This window comes from Toxorhynchites rutilus, chromosome 3 (assembly GCF_029784135.1).
Source record: "Toxorhynchites rutilus septentrionalis strain SRP chromosome 3, ASM2978413v1, whole genome shotgun sequence".
NCBI lineage: Eukaryota > Metazoa > Arthropoda > Insecta > Diptera > Culicidae > Toxorhynchites > Toxorhynchites rutilus.
Genome location: NC_073746.1, coordinates 155,625,859 through 155,644,039, shown reverse-complemented (window position 1 = coordinate 155,644,039; position 18,181 = coordinate 155,625,859). Strand labels below are relative to the sequence as shown.

Genomic DNA, 18,181 nt, shown 5'->3' with positions numbered 1-18,181 from the left:
ACCGTTTGCGCTTCACGTTGTCGTAAGTGAACAACTTTTCATCGCCAGTCACCATCCGCTTCAGAAACGGGTCGATTTTGTTGCGATTCAGCAGCGAATCACATGCGTCGATACGGTCAAAGATGTTTTCTTGCGTCAACGTGTGTGGCACCCATACATCGAGCTTCTTTGTGAATCCAAGCTTCTTCAAATGGCTAATAACGGTTTGATGACTTATCCCCAGCTCTTGGCCGATGCTACGGCTGCTACCAATGTCCTAGAAAAAAAGTAATGAAGATGGTCGAGTTTCGAGCGACATAGCATGCGCTGCCATAACTATTTCGCAAATAGTGACGTCAGTCGTTGTGTTTATCTTTGATTGCTCACCGCATCCATGTAAAAATGCTATTTTGAGTAAGTAATTTATCAATTAAAAACGTACATTTTTGTAAAGCTCCCGCTGAATATGAGGCTAATGTGATAGCGTTGAGTGAATATTTGTAAAATCACGTCGAAAAAGACGGATTAAAGTGATATTTCCATGTGCCATTTTCACTCCCCCACGTTCATAGAAACAAAGGAAGTTTCATTATATTACTGTTATGAAGTTGATGTTTTGAATGCTCTCAGTGTCGGTGTGTATGTTGTGAGATAATAATCGCCAATTAATCCAAATTGCACCGAACATGTTATTGCTTTCGATAGCTAAGCATACGACTGTTCTCTGGATATTTTTACCACATGAATAATCGAAATAAGCCACGATATAATTGTCGTCTGTTAAAAAACAATCAGTTGAATGATTCCATGAGAATTTTGGCTCAAATTATCATACAACCGTGAGTACTTTAAACATTGTTTTGTTACTTCCATATACATTCCATATTGAATGCAAATAATTACGACACGATATTTTGCTCGCCAATACAGATACACTTCGCCTACTGCTCCACCTCTATATGTACCTCATTGGGCTGCTACTATGCCGGTCTTTCTCGGCTAACTCAGCGATTTTGTCGCAATTTTCGACGACAGGCCTTCCGGAGCGTGGCGCATCTTCGACGACCTCTACACCAGAACGAAAACGTTGAAACCATCGTTGTGCGATGGAAATGGAAACTGTATCGGGTCCATAAACTGCACAAATTTAATTGGCAGCTTGAGATGCATTTTTGCCTTTGTCATAGTAGTACTGTAAAATATGTCGGATTTTCTCTTTATTTTGCTCCATATTTGCGACACTATAACTCACGAACGACTTAACCAAACAAAACACTGTCAAGGACTATAGCGTGCAAAAATACCTTTCCAACAAGCTATAGGGGAACCGCGGGTAATATGGACAGTGGGGGTAATATGGACAGGTGGTCGATTTGTATAGTTACATTTTGTATTTCCGATTTCTGTTAATGAGAACACCTTCTACATGTTATTCTTTAATATTTAAGCCTCCCTATGGCAATGAATACTGATCAAAAGCGGAAAAGGGAAACAAAAACCGAAAATCATACATGATTCCGCATGAGGATGTAATTTTAGCTGCTTAGATATTAAGCATTTTGAGTGGTTTAATATCAAAATTCAATTCGCTGATGGTTATATTTCAGTTTGTGAGTTAACAGAGAAGCGATATTAGGTATGCACGGAAAAGTAAATTCTTTTTTGAGTGGAAAAATTTAAATTATTGAAGTAATTGTACAGGTGGGGTAAAACGGACATTTGCCAGTGGGAGTGAGATGAACTGTGAAAAGTCTGTTTAATCTATTCCTAAGGAATGCTCTGCGTCTATAAATGAAAATCAAATCGCCAAATGTGGACTGTTTAGAAGCTGAATGGAACAAAAAGCAAAATAGTTGAGGATCTGCCCGTTTCTACTGCTGAAAAGCACGATATCACTTCTATGTGGATTGATCCGATTTTTTCATCATTTAACGGACATTCGTGATGAGTTCAGACCTTGGTTGAACAACATTATTCCTCTCGCGATCTACAAACCTCTACGCTTCATATATTACAAACCTGTCCATATTACCCCCACTACATGTCCATTATATCCGCATCGAATAAAATGTTGTACTTTTCGGTCTGTTTTAATTTTAGTAAAAATCACTGAAAAACACTTTTTTGTAGAATATTTGGACAATTAGGTAGAAAAACAGAATATTGAATTGCAAGAGACTGCATCAAAGTTTTGGGGAAACATGAGTTTCCAAAGATATAATTGAAGTTTTTCTTAACATGTCCGTTTTACCCCCTCCTCCCCTAGTATGACTCGATACAATGAATACAACTAGAACTACGCGCTTACAACGACACTTCGCGGAAATACCGCAGGACTTATTTGACAGCCTAATATTATGTCAATATCATCTGGATAATGAATTATTGGACTCGAACATCTTATTTGGATAGCCGAAAAATTCATAAAAGAAAAACGCTCCCGTATTATTGAAATCTTAATCCGTCGTAATAATAATTTGTACCGAAGAGCGAGAAATCTGAATGAGTGAAATTGCCGATTCCCGAATAATACACTAATGCGACCACATATGCAATTCAATTGATAATTTCTTCAAAAATACAGACGAAATCGATCTGAACGATATTTGTTTCCAGCAGCATTGCATACATACAGAATGGGTTCACAATTACAAGACTAATCTTAAAACAACAAATTATTAATTATTGGCTGACCCGGCAAACTTTGTCCCACTCAAAATTGATTTTTTGCTTGGTCTTTCGAACATTCACGTTTTTTCACTAAGCGATCGTTCGTGGGTTCAATCACAGAACAATTCATTGATTGATCTTTTAATTTGCATTTGTCACGGTTAGAGTTGAATGAACTTTGTGGTCTTAGTTTCTATAACCTACAGCCATTACATGCCACTCCGATATAGCTGTTCCCAGATTTTAGTGGTAGTTTTGTTCCTCACCGCAAAATATAAGACCCATATTTTTTTATTTTTTTTATTGGGATGCCCACTTTCATTTTAGGGTGGTCCTAAAATCACTTTTTTCCATCTTTTTCCCAAAAATTACATTTTTTTAATTGAGAACATTAGAACTACTGGACTGATTCTGATGATCGATATATCGAATTAAAACCAATAGTCTCTATTTCTTTGTTGGAAAAATATTTGCTAATAATTTGTTTTTTTTTTGTAATTTTTGATTGTATTTGTTTTTTTATTGTTCACATGGCCTTGAGCATGACAAATCAAGAACGGGGCAACGGATTTGAACAGTCAGTATCAGGATTGATGCGCCTTAGTCTGCGTCAGGTTTATATGTCAAAAAAGTGATGGAAACCATTCGGAAAGATGGAAAATTGAAAAGTAATTTTTAAGCATATTTTGTATATCTATATAAATAAAATGATTTGGTGTCCGTTACTCACGATTTAACTCAAGAACGGAGCAACGGATTCAACAGTCAGTATCAGGATTGATGCGTTTTAGTCTGCGTCAGTTTTATATGACAAGAAAGTTATGAAAACCATTCGGAATGTTGGAAAATTTGAAAGCCATTTTTTTTAGCAAATTTGATGATTTGATTTGAACAGTCAGTATCAGGATTGATGCGTTTTAGTCTGCGTCAGGTTTATATGTCAAAAAAAGTTATTGAAACCATTCGGAAAGTCGAAAAATTTTATAATTTATCTGAAAGTTGGGTCCCACAAAAATCTAGGAAACATCGCGTTGGGCGACGAAAGTGTTAACTCAAGAACGGAGCAACGGATTTAACAGTAAGTATCAGGATTAATGCGTCTTAGTCTGGTTTATTTGCCAAAAAAGTTATGAAAACCATTCGGAAAGATGGAAAATGTGAAAGTCATTTTTTTGCAAATCTTGTATGGAAGTTGAAAAACTGGAAAGTCATTTTTTAGAAAATTTTGCATATCTATATAAATAAAAATGATTTGGTGTCCGTTCCTCACGATTTAACTTGAGAACGTAGCAAGAAATTTCAGCAGTCAGTATCAGGTTTGTACGTCTTAAGGCCCATTTATACGTTGCTTGTGGCTGACTTGACAGCGATCAGCTACTGGGCCGGTTAACTCGCTTGACAATTGGTTGACTCGCCTTGTCCGTTCACACAGTGTGAGCTGCTGACGAGAAACTAGATACTACAGCAGCTACAGGGATGCCAAATGATTTTTCAAATCTCCATCAAATATCAAATAGTCAAAAACAGCAATCCGGTCCGAATTTGACAGATGATTGATCCGCTATAGACTTCGCTATTGGCAGTTTTCTTCTCAGGTTTTTTGACCGTGTATAAAAATATTTTGTGCTGAATTTCTTCGAACTGAAGGTACTATCCAAAACAAGCAGAAAGGCAAAAGGATTTGGGCCAGGAATCCTTTTTTTTTTGCAAGGAAAAGGAGCAACAAATACAATATTGAAGGAACTCTACGATGATGATCCTCTAGAGCACACCTGAATAAGTGGAAACACTGTCGGATTTCATTGGTCCAAAAAAACAACGCCAAGATACACTCATGAGGGATGCTATACCTGCAAGAGTGAAATTAAAAAACGACGTTGATGTGCCTTTCTTTTGGAACATCGTTCAGATTTTTGCCGATATGTCGATATTTTTTAGAATCTCGAAAGCATCTATAGCTAAGATAATTCCGGAAGTATGTGATGCTATAAATGGCAGTCTGAAAGATTTTTTTTTATCATATTTATTTCGCCTTGCCAGCAGCTTCGTGAACTAATTTGTGAAATGAAAATGATAGTAGATTTGCAGGAGGAATGAATACGCATCAAAAACTGAAATAATGAATGAAAATGTACTTTTTTAAATCGAATATGTATTCTGTTCCTTAGTACAATAAATATCCTATTTTTTTGCAAGTTATGAGTGAATTTTTAATGAAAATGTGCCTGATAATTATTTTATATTAGAGATTCTCAAGAAAACTATCTCAGAAAGAAAATGTGCCCCGACAGCATACAAAACAAGATAACAACGATTTCGTTTAGAAACTATGGGAGTTTTATTTGTTTTTCCAATAATTTTCAAGTCTATAGATATCGTCGCATATTTTCAAATATCTTAAAAATAGAGACACATACATATGGCCTCCTTGATTCGAGCGCTAAATTCTGTTTTTGACGTTTTGAGGGATGCGAATGCGAGTAAATTGAAAGAACTTTGAAGTAGCTCACACGCCGGATCACACATGACACTAACTGGCATGATGTGTTCACACGGTGTGAGTAGCTGCACTGCAGTAACTGACTAGACCGACTCGTATGCGTACTCGCACCGCCTGAACCCGGCTTTAGTCTGCATCAGATTTATATACCTGAAAAGAAATTATATACCACGAATATAGATCACGTACAGAAAATTAATGTATGTGGTGACTTGAGTGTTAAAAATTATTTTAATGAAAATATCAATTGTCGGTGGAACGAAGTTTGTCGGGTCAGTTAGTTTTTTAATATTTTTTCTTGAAAGCTGAGGTTTTCTTTACGAAACATATCCAGAAATCAAAAAGAGGCTTTTTTTCGTTTTTGAGTTATGTTTTTTCAAAGTTAACCGATGGTCCGAAAAATTATTTTTCCTCTTTTATCAAAAAATGACATTTTTAAAAATTAAAAACTCTTGAACTACTCGCCCGATTCAGATGATCAACATGTTAAATTGAAGCCAATGAGCTAGTCTTTATTGAAAAACTACTATACTGTTTAGACAAAATGGATTCTAGACGCGTTGACCTAGTCAAGTTGCATAGGGGTATTGAACGAAGACAGAAAACATGTTGGCTTTGAGAAATAATAACTCAAAAACGAAAAACAACATCTCTCTAATTTTTAGATATGTTATGTAAAAAAACAGCTTTCAAGAAGAAATATTACAAAATATCCTCTATCCTTAGCCGAGTAAACCATGGAAAACAAATACAATCAATAATTACGAGAACAAAATCAACACTTTTCGCAAGTATAATGTTTTTTTCAAATATGACAAACTCATTGACTTCAATTTGATATATCGATCAACTCAATTGGCTAAGGAATTCAAAAGTTATGATTTTTAAAAAAAAAAGTCATTATAGGGAAAAAGGGGAAAAATTGTTTTTTCGAACTATCAGTTAAGTTTGAAAAATCGTAAATCAAAAAACAGAAAAAACGCCTCTATGATTTTTGGATATGTTATGTAAAAAAATCTCAGCCAAATTTGGCTCCATTTTGTGAGAGTTCTTGGGTACGAGAAATGTTCCTCTCGTGATTTTACATAGCTCCCTCCTCTGAAACAGGAGGAGACTCCCATACAAACAAAATACAAATTTTTGCATAACTCGAGAAATAATAAAGCAAATGTATCCAAAATTAGAATGTAGGGATTTTTGAGAACAAGAGATGTTTCTGTGATGGTTTGAACCATCGATTAATTTTAAAAAATCATATCTCAAAAACAAATAAATAGCATCTCTGATATCGAGATGTGTTATGCAAAAAATCCTCAGCTTTCATGAAAAAATATTTAAAAATATAGCGCCCTCTATGAAAACAAAGTCATGAAAACAATAAAAAACGACTACAGTCAATAATTACGAAAATAAAATGGATGACGTGGGACTACCTTAGCATAGCAATCATTTGTTTGTGTTGATTTAATTTTTGATTGAATGAAACAATTTCCGAATTCAATTGAATTCAATATATTTGCTTTGTAAGTAAAAAGGTTGTATAATGCCATGTGAGGTCAATTCATGCATTTGGATAGATTATGTTCTTCGTTACAAGTTCAATGACATTCCTTTTACGTTCGTAAATTCGTAAAAAATCGTAAATCAAAAAACAGAAAAAAACGCCTCTATGATTTTTGGATATGTTATGTAAAAAACCCTCAGCCAAATTTGGCTCCATTTTGTGAGAGTTCTTGGGTACGAGAAATGTTCCTCTCGTGATTTTACATAGCTCCCTCCTCTGAAAGAGGAGGAGACTCACATACAAACAAAATACAAATTTTTGCATAACTCGAGGAATAATAAAGCAAATGTATCCAAAATTAGAATGTAAGGCATTTGAGAACAAAAGATGTTTCTGTGATGGTTTGAACCATCGGTTAATTTTAAAAAATCATATCTCAAAAACGAAAAAATAGCATCTCTGATATCGAGATGTGTTATGCAAAAAATCCTCATCTTTCAAGAAAAAATATTTAAAAATATAGCGCCATCTATGAAAACAAAGTCATGAAAACAATAAAAAACGACTACAGTCAATAATTACGAAAATAAAATGGTTGACGTGGGACTACCTTAGCATAGCAATCATTTGTTTGTATTGATTTAATTTTTGATTGAATGAAACAATTTCCGAATTCAATTGAATTCAATATATTTGCTTTGTAAGTAAAAAGGTTGTATAATGCCATGTGAGGTCAATTCATGCATTTGGATAAATTATGTTCTTCGTTACAAGTAAGTTCAATGACAGTCCTTTTACGTTCGTAAATTCGTAAAAAATCGTAAATCAAAAAACAGAAAAAACGCCTCTATGATTTTTGGATATGTTATGTAAAAAAACCTCAGCCAAATTTGGCTCCATTTTGTGAGAGTTCTTGGGTACGAGAAATGTTCCTCTCGTGATTTTACATAGCTCCCTCCTCTGAAAGAGGAGGAGACTCACATACAAACAAAATACAAATTTTTGCATAACTCGAGGAATAATAAAGCAAATGTATCCAAAATTAGAATGTAAGGCATTTGAGAACAAGAGATGTTTCTGTGATGGTTTGAACCATCGGTTAATTTTAAAAAATCATATCTCAAAAACGAAAAAATAGCATCTCTGATATCGAGATGTGTTATGCAAAAAATCCTCATCTTTCAAGAAAAAATATTTAAAAATATAGCGCCCTCTATGAAAACAAAGTCATGAAAACAATAAAAAACGACTACAGTCAATAATTACGAAAATAAAATGGATGACGTGGGACTACCTTAGCATAGCAATCATTTGTTTGTGTTGATTTAATTTTTGATTGAATGAAACAATTTCCGAATTCAATTGAATTCAATATATTTGCTTTGTAAGTAAAAAGGTTGTATAATGCCATGTGAGGTCAATTCATGCATTTGGATAGATTATGTTCTTCGTTACAAGTTCAATGACATTCCTTTTACGTTCGTAAATTCGTAAAAAATCGTAAATCAAAAAACAGAAAAAACGCCTCTATGATTTTTGGATATGTTATGTAAAAAAACCTCAGCCAAATTTGGCTCCATTTTGTGAGAGTTCTTGGGTACGAGAAATGTTCCTCTCGTGATTTTACATAGCTCCCTCCTCTGAAAGAGGAGGAGACTCACATACAAACAAAATACAAATTTTTGCATAACTCGAGGAATAATAAAGCAAATGTATCCAAAATTAGAATGTAAGGATTTTTGAGAACAAGAGATGTTTCTGTGATGGTTTGAACCATCGGTTAATTTTAAAAAATCATATCTCAAAAACGAAAAAATAGCATCTCTGATATCGAGATGTGTTATGCAAAAAATCCTCATCTTTCAAGAAAAAATATTTAAAAATATAGCGCCCTCTATGAAAACAAAGTCATGAAAACAATAAAAAACGACTACAGTCAATAATTACGAAAATACAATGGATGACGTGGGACTACCTTAGCATAGCAATCATTTGTTTGTGTTGATTTAATTTTTGATTGAATGAAACAATTTCCGAATTCAATTGAATTCAATATATTTGCTTTGTAAGTAAAAAGGTTGTATAATGCCATGTGAGGTCAATTCATGCATTTGGATAAATTATGTTCTTCGTTACAAGTAAGTTCAATGACAGTCCTTTTACGTTCGTAAATTCGTAAAAAATCGTAAATCAAAAAACAGAAAAAACGCCTCTATGATTTTTGGATATGTTATGTAAAAAAACCTCAGCCAAATTTGGCTCCATTTTGTGAGAGTTCTTGGGTACGAGAAATGTTCCTCTCGTGATTTTACATAGCTCCCTCCTCTGAAAGAGGAGGAGACTCACATACAAACAAAATACAAATTTTTGCATAACTCGAGGAATAATAAAGCAAATGTATCCAAAATTAGAATGTAAGGATTTTTGAGAACAAGAGATGTTTCTGTGATGGTTTGAACCTGAGAGAGAGGAGCCAGCTGAATGACAGATAGTTTGTTTTCTTCTTATTCTTCTTACGCATCATCATCAAGAAAATTCCAATCTGACAATTTCAATCAAGCAAGTTGTTGTCATTCATTTATGAGAAAAGTGTTCAAACTTGACGTGAACCTTTGTTTGTGAGTATTTTTGTGCGTTTTTATCCCCGATTTGATTTTTGACGTAGGACTGCGTCTAACAGGAATATATGGGGGGTATAAAAAGGATCATGTAGGAAATAATAAAAGATGTACCAGGTCAGCCCACATCATGGCTTCCAGCAGCATCGGCCCATTCCAACATATTTTTTTTTTTACTTTTGATAATTTCGATATAGTTGTTCTAAAGAATTATTTCGATGATTACTAAAACAATATCCGAAATAAAAAGCAAACTGTTTTTTATGATTTGTTTGTCGGTGGAGATCTTTTGTGAATTAATGGGTGTTTTGGGCTCATTTGTGACTTTTTCCGATCTTTCATTCAGTTTTCGCGAGTTTTTTCATTCTTTCATTCATTCTTTCACTGGTTCCAGGTTCATCTATTGTTGCAAGCTCAGTGAATCGATTTTTGCAATGTGGGCGATGATTGTATATTCTCCGATGCAATTTGAATATGCAACGTATGTGGAATATATAAAATAAGTGCTAATCTTCCAATTAAAAGAGTCAACATTGATTTCTCTCAGGTGCATTTTGATGGAATTTTGTTTGTGTCCGATGGAAATAATAGTAGGTTGACTAAAAAGGATGCTGTGTCTGCAATTTTAACAGGCAGTGATCACGATTCGGATGAAGATGAGAATTATCCTACCAGTCTCTCGTCATCTTTGCCATGATATTCCTGCCCATCACTGGCGGACCACTCATATGCAAATTTTAAATTTGACATGCAGGTCGCTAATCAAGGCAATAGTATCACTGAAGATCCAATCGAATCGACCGATAGTGAAGGTGAACCAATTGGTCTTGTCCACAAAACTAAAAGGGTCAAGATTCTTTCTCCCCTTTATGTGTGATTTAATTTGTATACCATTTCCCATAGACAAAATCACTGTCGCTTCCAAACAGTCTACATAAATGTAGCGCTCACTCTGCTCTCCCTCACAACACCCACTTCCCTTTTGTGACATTGATGAGTGAACATTGTTTGTGTGAGTGTCGAGCCGGAATGAATTGTCTTTCTCAAGATTCATTGTACCCCTAAGAAGTGCTCGAAAGATGTAATCTTACGTTGATCGCACTTGATCGAAGAAATTACAAAAAGAATGTATTTGACCACAGTATTTGATAAACTCTTTCTGAAAAGAACTGGATTTAATTTGCTGAAAACACTATCTTGTTTTCTCTCGTGTTGTGCATTATGTGTGGCTATGGTAGTTTTTTTCGAAGCTGCTACTGATTTCTATGGCTTCGGCGTTTTCGGCTTGCATGCAGCGATTTTTGAGGATTTGTTTGACTTTTGCTTTCGGGCAGCCACACCAGCAGTATCAGCAGCTTTCTTCTTGCTGATCGCCTTCTTCACAGTAGCAAGTTTGGTTTTTTTTGCCGCAGTAACTGTTCCAAAATGATCTAACCGCTGTACAATTATAATTGAGTGCATTTCCGAGTTTGCACCTTATATTCCTTATATACAGATTTTTGTGATTTCAATTGCTTGCCTTCAAAGCAATTTTTTAGCTATTGAAACAAGTTTTTGGATCAATAAGTAACACATATATAACGCGTAGACATTTTATCTTTCGAATGAAGCGGTTATCATTACATTTCTTTCAACCGGCGAAGAGGTTTTATTGCTCAAAATCTTGTTTCTCCAATGTAACACTCTTGTTTTCGAAGCTTTGAACTTACACCCCTGTATAGAAATGAAAGATGTAGTCCGACGTCAAAATTGTTTTCACATAAAATGTCTTGCAAAAAAATGTCATGTTGAAATTTTCTACATATTTCAATACTTCCCCTTGGTTCACCGTGACTGGTCCTCGCTGACATAAGGGTGATCACAACAAAAGCGAGCTGGCTCCTCTCTCTCAGGTTTGAACCATCGGTTAATTTTAAAAAATCATATCTCAAAAACGAAAAAATAGCATATCTGATATCGAGATGTGTTATGCAAAAAATCCTCATCTTTCAAGAAAAAATATTTAAAAATATAGCGCCATCTATGAAAACAAAGTCATGAAAACAATAAAAAACGACTACAGTCAATAATTACGAAAATAAAATGGTTGACGTGGGACTACCTTAGCATAGCAATCATTTGTTTGTATTGATTTAATTTTTGATTGAATGAAACAATTTCCGAATTCAATTGAATTCAATATATTTGCTTTGTAAGTAAAAAGGTTGTATAATGCCATGTGAGGTCAATTCATGCATTTGGATAAATTATGTTCTTCGTTACAAGTAAGTTCAATGACAGTCCTTTTACGTTTGGTATGATGCCATCTTGGTTTTGAAGTCGGTGTTAGACAAACACATTTCAGTCGGAACAAAAATGACCCCGATTTGCATGTATTTGCAATTCCGAGTTCCCCAGACACCTTCGTTTAGAAGTCTGTAAAAGGTAAACACATTCCAGCCGGAATAAAAAAGCTCCTCAATTGAACCGTATTTGCTATGCCAATTTTCCCACGCTCCTTGGATATAAAGTCTGTGTTAGAGAAACACATTTCAGTCGGAACAAAAATGCCCCCGACTTGCATGAGTTTGCAATGCAAATTTCCCCATGCTCCTTGAATTTAAAGTCTGTGTTAGAGAAACACATTTCAGTCGGAAGAAAAATACACCCGACCTGCATGAATTTATAATGCCAATTTCCCCAGACACCTTGGTTCTGAAGTTTGTATTGCGGAAACACATTTCAGTCGGAACAAAAGTGCCCCATACTTGCATGTATTTGCAATACCAATTTGAAGTCTGTGTTAAGGAAACACATTTCAGTCGGAATAAAAATGCCCTCGACTTGCATGTATTTACAATGCCAATTTCCGCACGGTCCACAAGGATGTGAAGTCTGTGTTAGGGAAACACATTTTAGTCGGAACAAAAATACCCCCGACTTTCATGTAAATGCAAAGCGGATTCCCCCAGGAACATTGATTTTGAAGTCCGTGTTAGGGCAACACAGCTCGGGTGGAACAAAAATACCCCCTACTTGCTTGTATATCTGGCAAGCGGATTCCCACAGGTACATTGATTTTGGAGTCTGTGTTCGAGAAACCGTAGATCGGGCCAATCAAAACTATGCAGTTAGGGCGTTTAGATAACGCTTGATATTTCACAGTTATTCAATTGTTTATCTAATGACAAATAACATTTTATTAATTGCGATAGAAGCGTAGAAATATTCCGTATCAGTTGATGCAAACATCTTTCCGATCCAGTAAAAAATTTTCGAGTTATAAGCATTTGGAATCTTTCATTTTTTCCTGCATGTTCTGTGTTTAAGTTTTCATTTTACCCCCATATACCCCGGTTAGACGTAGCCCCACGTCAAAAAACCTTTTTTTTCTACAATATTTTTTCAAATAAAAGGCTAGATCATTGGCCTAAATTTGATATATCGATCGTCTAAATCGGTGCAGTGCTTCAAAAGTTATGAATTAAAAAAAAGGCATTTTTGAGAAAAACTGGAAAAAAATATTTTTCGAACCACCCTAAAATGGAAATGGGCACCCTAATAAAAAAAATTAAAATACGAGTTTAATGTTTTGCGATAAAGAACAAAATTACCACTTTTGAAAGATGTTTTCTGACTTTCAGCGGTTGAATCAAAAATTAAATTTTGCTCTCATGTTCAAAAAAACACTAGAGGAAAACATTGAAGTATTACGTATTTGAAGTGATACTCTGCATATGATCCTAATTTCAATCGCCGGACTCTTCATTGACCACTTCTAAATGGCCTCTGGACTATAAGCGAAATAACTCTATAATTCAAGGCCCCTATAATACAAAAGAACAATCAATCAGATTGTGAACTCAATGTGGAAAATATATCACGAAACAACAACGAAAAACGGTTTACAATCATGCTAACACCCTTTATAACTATTTCATTTATTCAGAATATCGGAAGTCACAGGCTAAAATTGAAGGAACAAAATAAATACTAATTGGAAATAAACAAACGCTGACATCGGTAGAGCAAGCTATCGTCCTACGCCTCAGTTAATACCAGTATGAATATAATAAAACCAGAGAAACAAAATATCTTACATGCAAATTAATCTTCATTTGCAGCTCGAGCGAGTTTGTCGTTGATGAGAGCGATTGAAATAGATTCAATATAATTAATGGATCACATGGCTCGTAATTATCAGTTACTGTCGTCTTGTCGGAGCAGCCCGGATCTGCGGGCTCCTGCTGTTGATTCGATAACAAACTGGTTCCATCCTCTTGTTCCTGCTCTGCTTGCTCTGCTGACGCCGTTGACTCCATTGTCGAGCTTGAATTCGACGAGCTCACCGTCGGCAAATCGCTAGCACTATCGGCGGACAGCTTCAATTCGTTGAAATTGCTATCATCAACCGACGTTTCTTCAATCTCGGACATTATTCTGTTATCACTCTGAAGCGTGCAGCTTCACACAATATTCGGCGCGTTTTATCTTTATTCTACGACCAGTAAAAATGCATTCTTTGTGGAATTCTGTATCACCGGTTCTCAGAAGCAAAAAACGAACATCCTCTTTCGCGAAAAACTAAATCACATTAATCACACTGTAAACAAGATCACAAAGAAAATAGCGACGTGAAGATGCTTCTCAAGTACACATTCGGAATCCCCGCAGACGATAAATGAATGTACAGATACTGCATTGTGTCGACGAGATTTTTACGATGCAAGAGGTCAGATTAAATCGTTAGGGTTGCAACCATAAAGCGCCCTTCAAGAACCCTGGCGAGAGTTGCATATATCATTAAATCACTGTTTGATAGGAATACGATAAAATGTGTATATTCCAAGGAACCACTCAACGGAATATCTGAGTGAATACTCATTCAATCGAGTTTAGTTCTATGCCATTGGAATCTGGTAGACGTGTAAAAAATGTGTAGTCAAACATTAAATGTAAAATACAAGCCCTTCAATGAGATCAAATCATACTTTGATTGCGCACCGGCATCTTACGTTCATAATGGAATTAGTTTGATTGCAGTTTGTCGTTATTAAATAGACCCATGCTGCTGCAGCATCATAACATTATGTTACGTAACGAACAAGATAAATAAAGAACCCTATTTGAAGACATACAATGAGGGGGCTGCGCGAAATGATTCGAAATTGAAAACATATTATTATAAAACGAATTTTTAAATAACGAACTTGCGACCTGGTTGATACATAAAAAACGTTGACACGATGCAATGGTGTTTCTGACAAATGAATAAATTTCTCGTTACTCGTCAGCATCACTTATTTCGCCGTCAACACTTTAATTTTTACCCTTGGGAGACACTTTCCCCACGCTTCTTAGCGTACTTTTTCACACTCTCCACGATTTCTCGGTTCTCGTTTTGTTTTCCCTTTAAATCGTCACGCCGCGAAGAGTAAACACAACCCAAATCCACGACGGCAGTTGCGTCACTTCAGAAGATTATTGGCATCCGGGGAGGAGAATGCACGGTATCTGTTACACGGACCAAAATCACATTCATTTCACTTAATCCTTTTACACTTATTCACGTTCGTACACATTCGCTGCTCCACGTTGGGCGCCAAACCGGAGAATTAATTGAATTCGACCGAGCGAAATAATATTGACTGAAACACTTCCGCATCTGAGAAAGCACGACTCGAGACTACACACAGTGCGCAGAACGCCTAAACAACCGTTCGTCAAGCGATCTCTCGACCAAGTGGTTTGTTTTGATTCAATGCACTCTCTTTTTATCTACTATAAATCGAACAATCAGTTAGTACGACTACACCCAAACCGCTATCTTTATTTGGATGGACCACGAGAGAAGATGCTATTGATAACGTTGGCGGGATGGTTTTCGCGCTCTCCGAAAGCGCAAGCAAAGAGGAAACTGTTGGCACCGGTAGTAACTATCACTCGCGCTTCCCGAGAAAGAGAGTGAGAACGAGTGGAAGAGCATAAAAGGAATTCCACCCGTTGAGTAACATGTTTTACCGGCAAATAGTAAACAATGCCCAGTGCGCGAACAGCATCGGGATTTTGAATTTAGGTACGAGCAAACCACGATTTTCCGAACATGTGAATAAGTGAATAAGCTGAGAATTTGATTTATAAGACATTTTTGAAGTAGGATTACGTGGCATTTTGTATCCATTATATCATTTAACTATATATATACGGCTAGGAGAATGCGTGGCTGGAACCATACAAACGAAAGTGAGGAATACTCTGACCGTTGGATTTGAGAATTTGCAAGAAAGGTTTGTCCCGATTCTGTCCCTGAACAACACATCGTATGCGATATACCGCTTCAAGGCGATTATGAAAATTTTTCGATGGTGGAGTTCTCAATTGAACTTCTCTCATGTAACAATTCAGCTACGGGGTCGGACAAGATTAAATTCAACTTGTTGAAGAATCTTCCCGACTTGGCAAAACAGCGTTTGCTGAACTTGTTCAACAAGTTTCTGGAGCTGAATATTGTTCTGCATGACTGGAGACAAGTGAGAGTGATAGCCATACGAAAACCCAACAAGCCGGCTTGTATTCGTAAATTGTTAGAGAAAACGATTCTACTTCGTTTGGTGAGTGAGTTGAAACGAACAATTTGCTGTCAAATACGCAGTTTGGCTTCCGTCGGGGTAAAGGGACGAATGATTGTCTCGCGCTGCTATCTTCTGAAATTCAAATTGCATTTGCTCGTAAAGAACAAATGGCCTTATTTTCCTTGATATCAAAGGGGCATTTGATTCAGTTTCCAAGGAAATTCTCTCAGAGAAGCTTCATAATCGTGGGCTTTCACCAACTCTGAATAATTTCTTGTACAATTTACTGTCAGCACATGATTTCCTCTCATGGCAGTTCGAAATCTTCTCGTTACAGTTATATGGGCCTACCGCAAAGCTCCTGCCTAAGCCCCCTCTTGTACAGTTTTTACGTCAATGATATGGATGATTGTCTAACTAGAGACTGCACGCTGAGACAACTCGCAGACGATGGAGTTATTTCCATCACGGGTACTAATCCCGTCGTTCTGCAAAAGTCGTTGCAAGATACCCTGAACAATCTGTTCACGTGGGCCCTCAAGCTGGATATCGAATTCTGTACGGAGAAAACTGAAATGGTCGTTTTTTCTAGAAAGCACGAACCCGTCCAATTCCAGCTTCACCTATCCGGCAAAACGATCAGGCACTCGATGTTTTTCAAATACCTGGGTGTATATATTGATTCTGAGTGTACCTAGGGGAGACACATTGCGTATTTGAAACAGAAATGCCAGCAAAGAATCAATTTTCTCCAAACAATAATCGGAACATGGTTGGGCGCCCATCCAGGAGACCACATTCAGTTGTAAGGGGGATCCTGCTCGGGCCTCTGAAGGCCCTCTGTCGGGATTCAAAGTTACTGTTGCCCGGACTAGCATTTCAAACTGCCACGCGACAGTATACTCCTTCAATGGTATTTCCGAACCAACTTTAGAAAACCCAATCCGAAGGTTCCAACTTCTGGTAAAACCAAATCGACCAAATCAACTAAATCATTTAAATATAACTTAAGAAATGGAAAAAAAATTAATCAAAACTAATCCAGAAACTTTCTTCAAATCGTCTATTTTTTCTATTTACACTGAACTCCTAATGATGACGTCAATCTTTCACCCTACTCTATTCGGGTGTCCTACTTATATAATACTTTCCCTACTATTGGGGGGGGTTGTGTGCACACGGTTATGTTTCAGGGTACTCACGAAATTGATGATGTTGCAGATACGGTGATGGAACGATGGAGCAGCCTGATGTTTGCTGAAGCGCTCACACATCATTCCTTTCATCGACGTGTGTTTTCGGGAATCTCGCTGGCGTTGGCAGTCTTTTCCCTTGACTGAGGCAAACCACGGTGGAGTGTTGCCGCTTGTAGCGTACGGCAGCCGTGGGACCGAGCTTCCTTACCGATGACCAACGCACTCCAGAATGGCCTATAGTAGTACGCAACTACGAGGCGATAGGCCACTCCGGGAGATTCTACCGACGCACCGATTTACAATGATGAATTGAATATACTCCGGACGAGGAGCCACAATGCTCTTTACTGCTGCAACCGTATTCGTTGTAAAATTGTTCTACAATAATCTTCTATTGTTTTTTTGATTCCACACAAACTCACGATTTTTTTTTATATTTAAAAAAACTTCGAAAATTTCAAAACAACTATTGAAATTTAACACTCTAAGAATCAACTAATTCGCTCGGTGGCTCAGAAGGAAAAGTCGGTTTTGTTTCGTGAATTCGAAACCTATCGAATATTCTAGAATACTTTTTTCTGTCCTTTTTCCTTACTGCTTCCGGTTTCACGAATATTGTTCGTGAATTAATTTCCGCCGCGTCATTTTTTAAATATGGAGTCTACATCGATTTGTTACTTAAGTCTGATTCCAATAGGTTGTCTACTACTAGGCGTCAAATCTACTTAAACTCTATTTGAAACGACTATGCTCGTTTCACAGTTGTACAAAACAACGATATTATCAGTGTTAGAATATGGCAGTTTTTGCTTCCGATCAGCTGCCAGGATTCCTATTCTCAAGCTGGAGAGGATACAATATCGTTGCTTGCGTATAGCCATGGGGTGTTTGCATTCGACACATACGATGAGTCTCGAAGTCATGGCAGGAGTATCCCCGCTTACTCTTCGGTTCACAGAATTATCCTACAGATTTCTCTTCCGTTGCAAGATCATGAATCCGTTGGTGATTGATAACTTCGAAAATCTACTCCAACTGACTCCTCAGTCAAGTTTTATGTCTTTATACCATGAGTATCTTACCCACGACGTGCACCCTTCACCAGGCATCTCCAACCAAGTTTGCTTCCCATATTTTTGCAATTCCTCTGTCATTTTTTATCT

The 18,181-nt window shown here is 36.6% G+C and overlaps 1 protein-coding gene across 10 annotated transcripts in view; it reads right to left on the bottom strand.

Annotated features, from left to right (window-relative positions):
- The window catches only part of LOC129778253 (cGMP-dependent 3',5'-cyclic phosphodiesterase-like), a 177,604-nt gene extending 162,614 nt beyond the window's left edge, over positions 1–14,990 (bottom strand). For 2 of the 10 annotated variants that reach the window (XM_055785033.1, XM_055785043.1), the window contains exons 1-2: positions 14,581–14,990; positions 13,351–13,853 (exon numbers count right to left, since the gene is read on the bottom strand). In XM_055785033.1, the coding sequence (XP_055641008.1) occupies positions 13,351–13,686 (336 nt within the window). In that variant the 5' untranslated portion in view covers positions 13,687–13,853; positions 14,581–14,990. Of the gene's footprint in view, positions 1–13,350; positions 13,854–14,460 lie in introns of all 10 variants that reach the window. The other 8 variants (XM_055785035.1, XM_055785037.1, XM_055785034.1 and 5 more) reach the window with 8 other exon arrangements.
- Between the last annotated feature and the right edge of the window lie 3,191 nt (positions 14,991–18,181).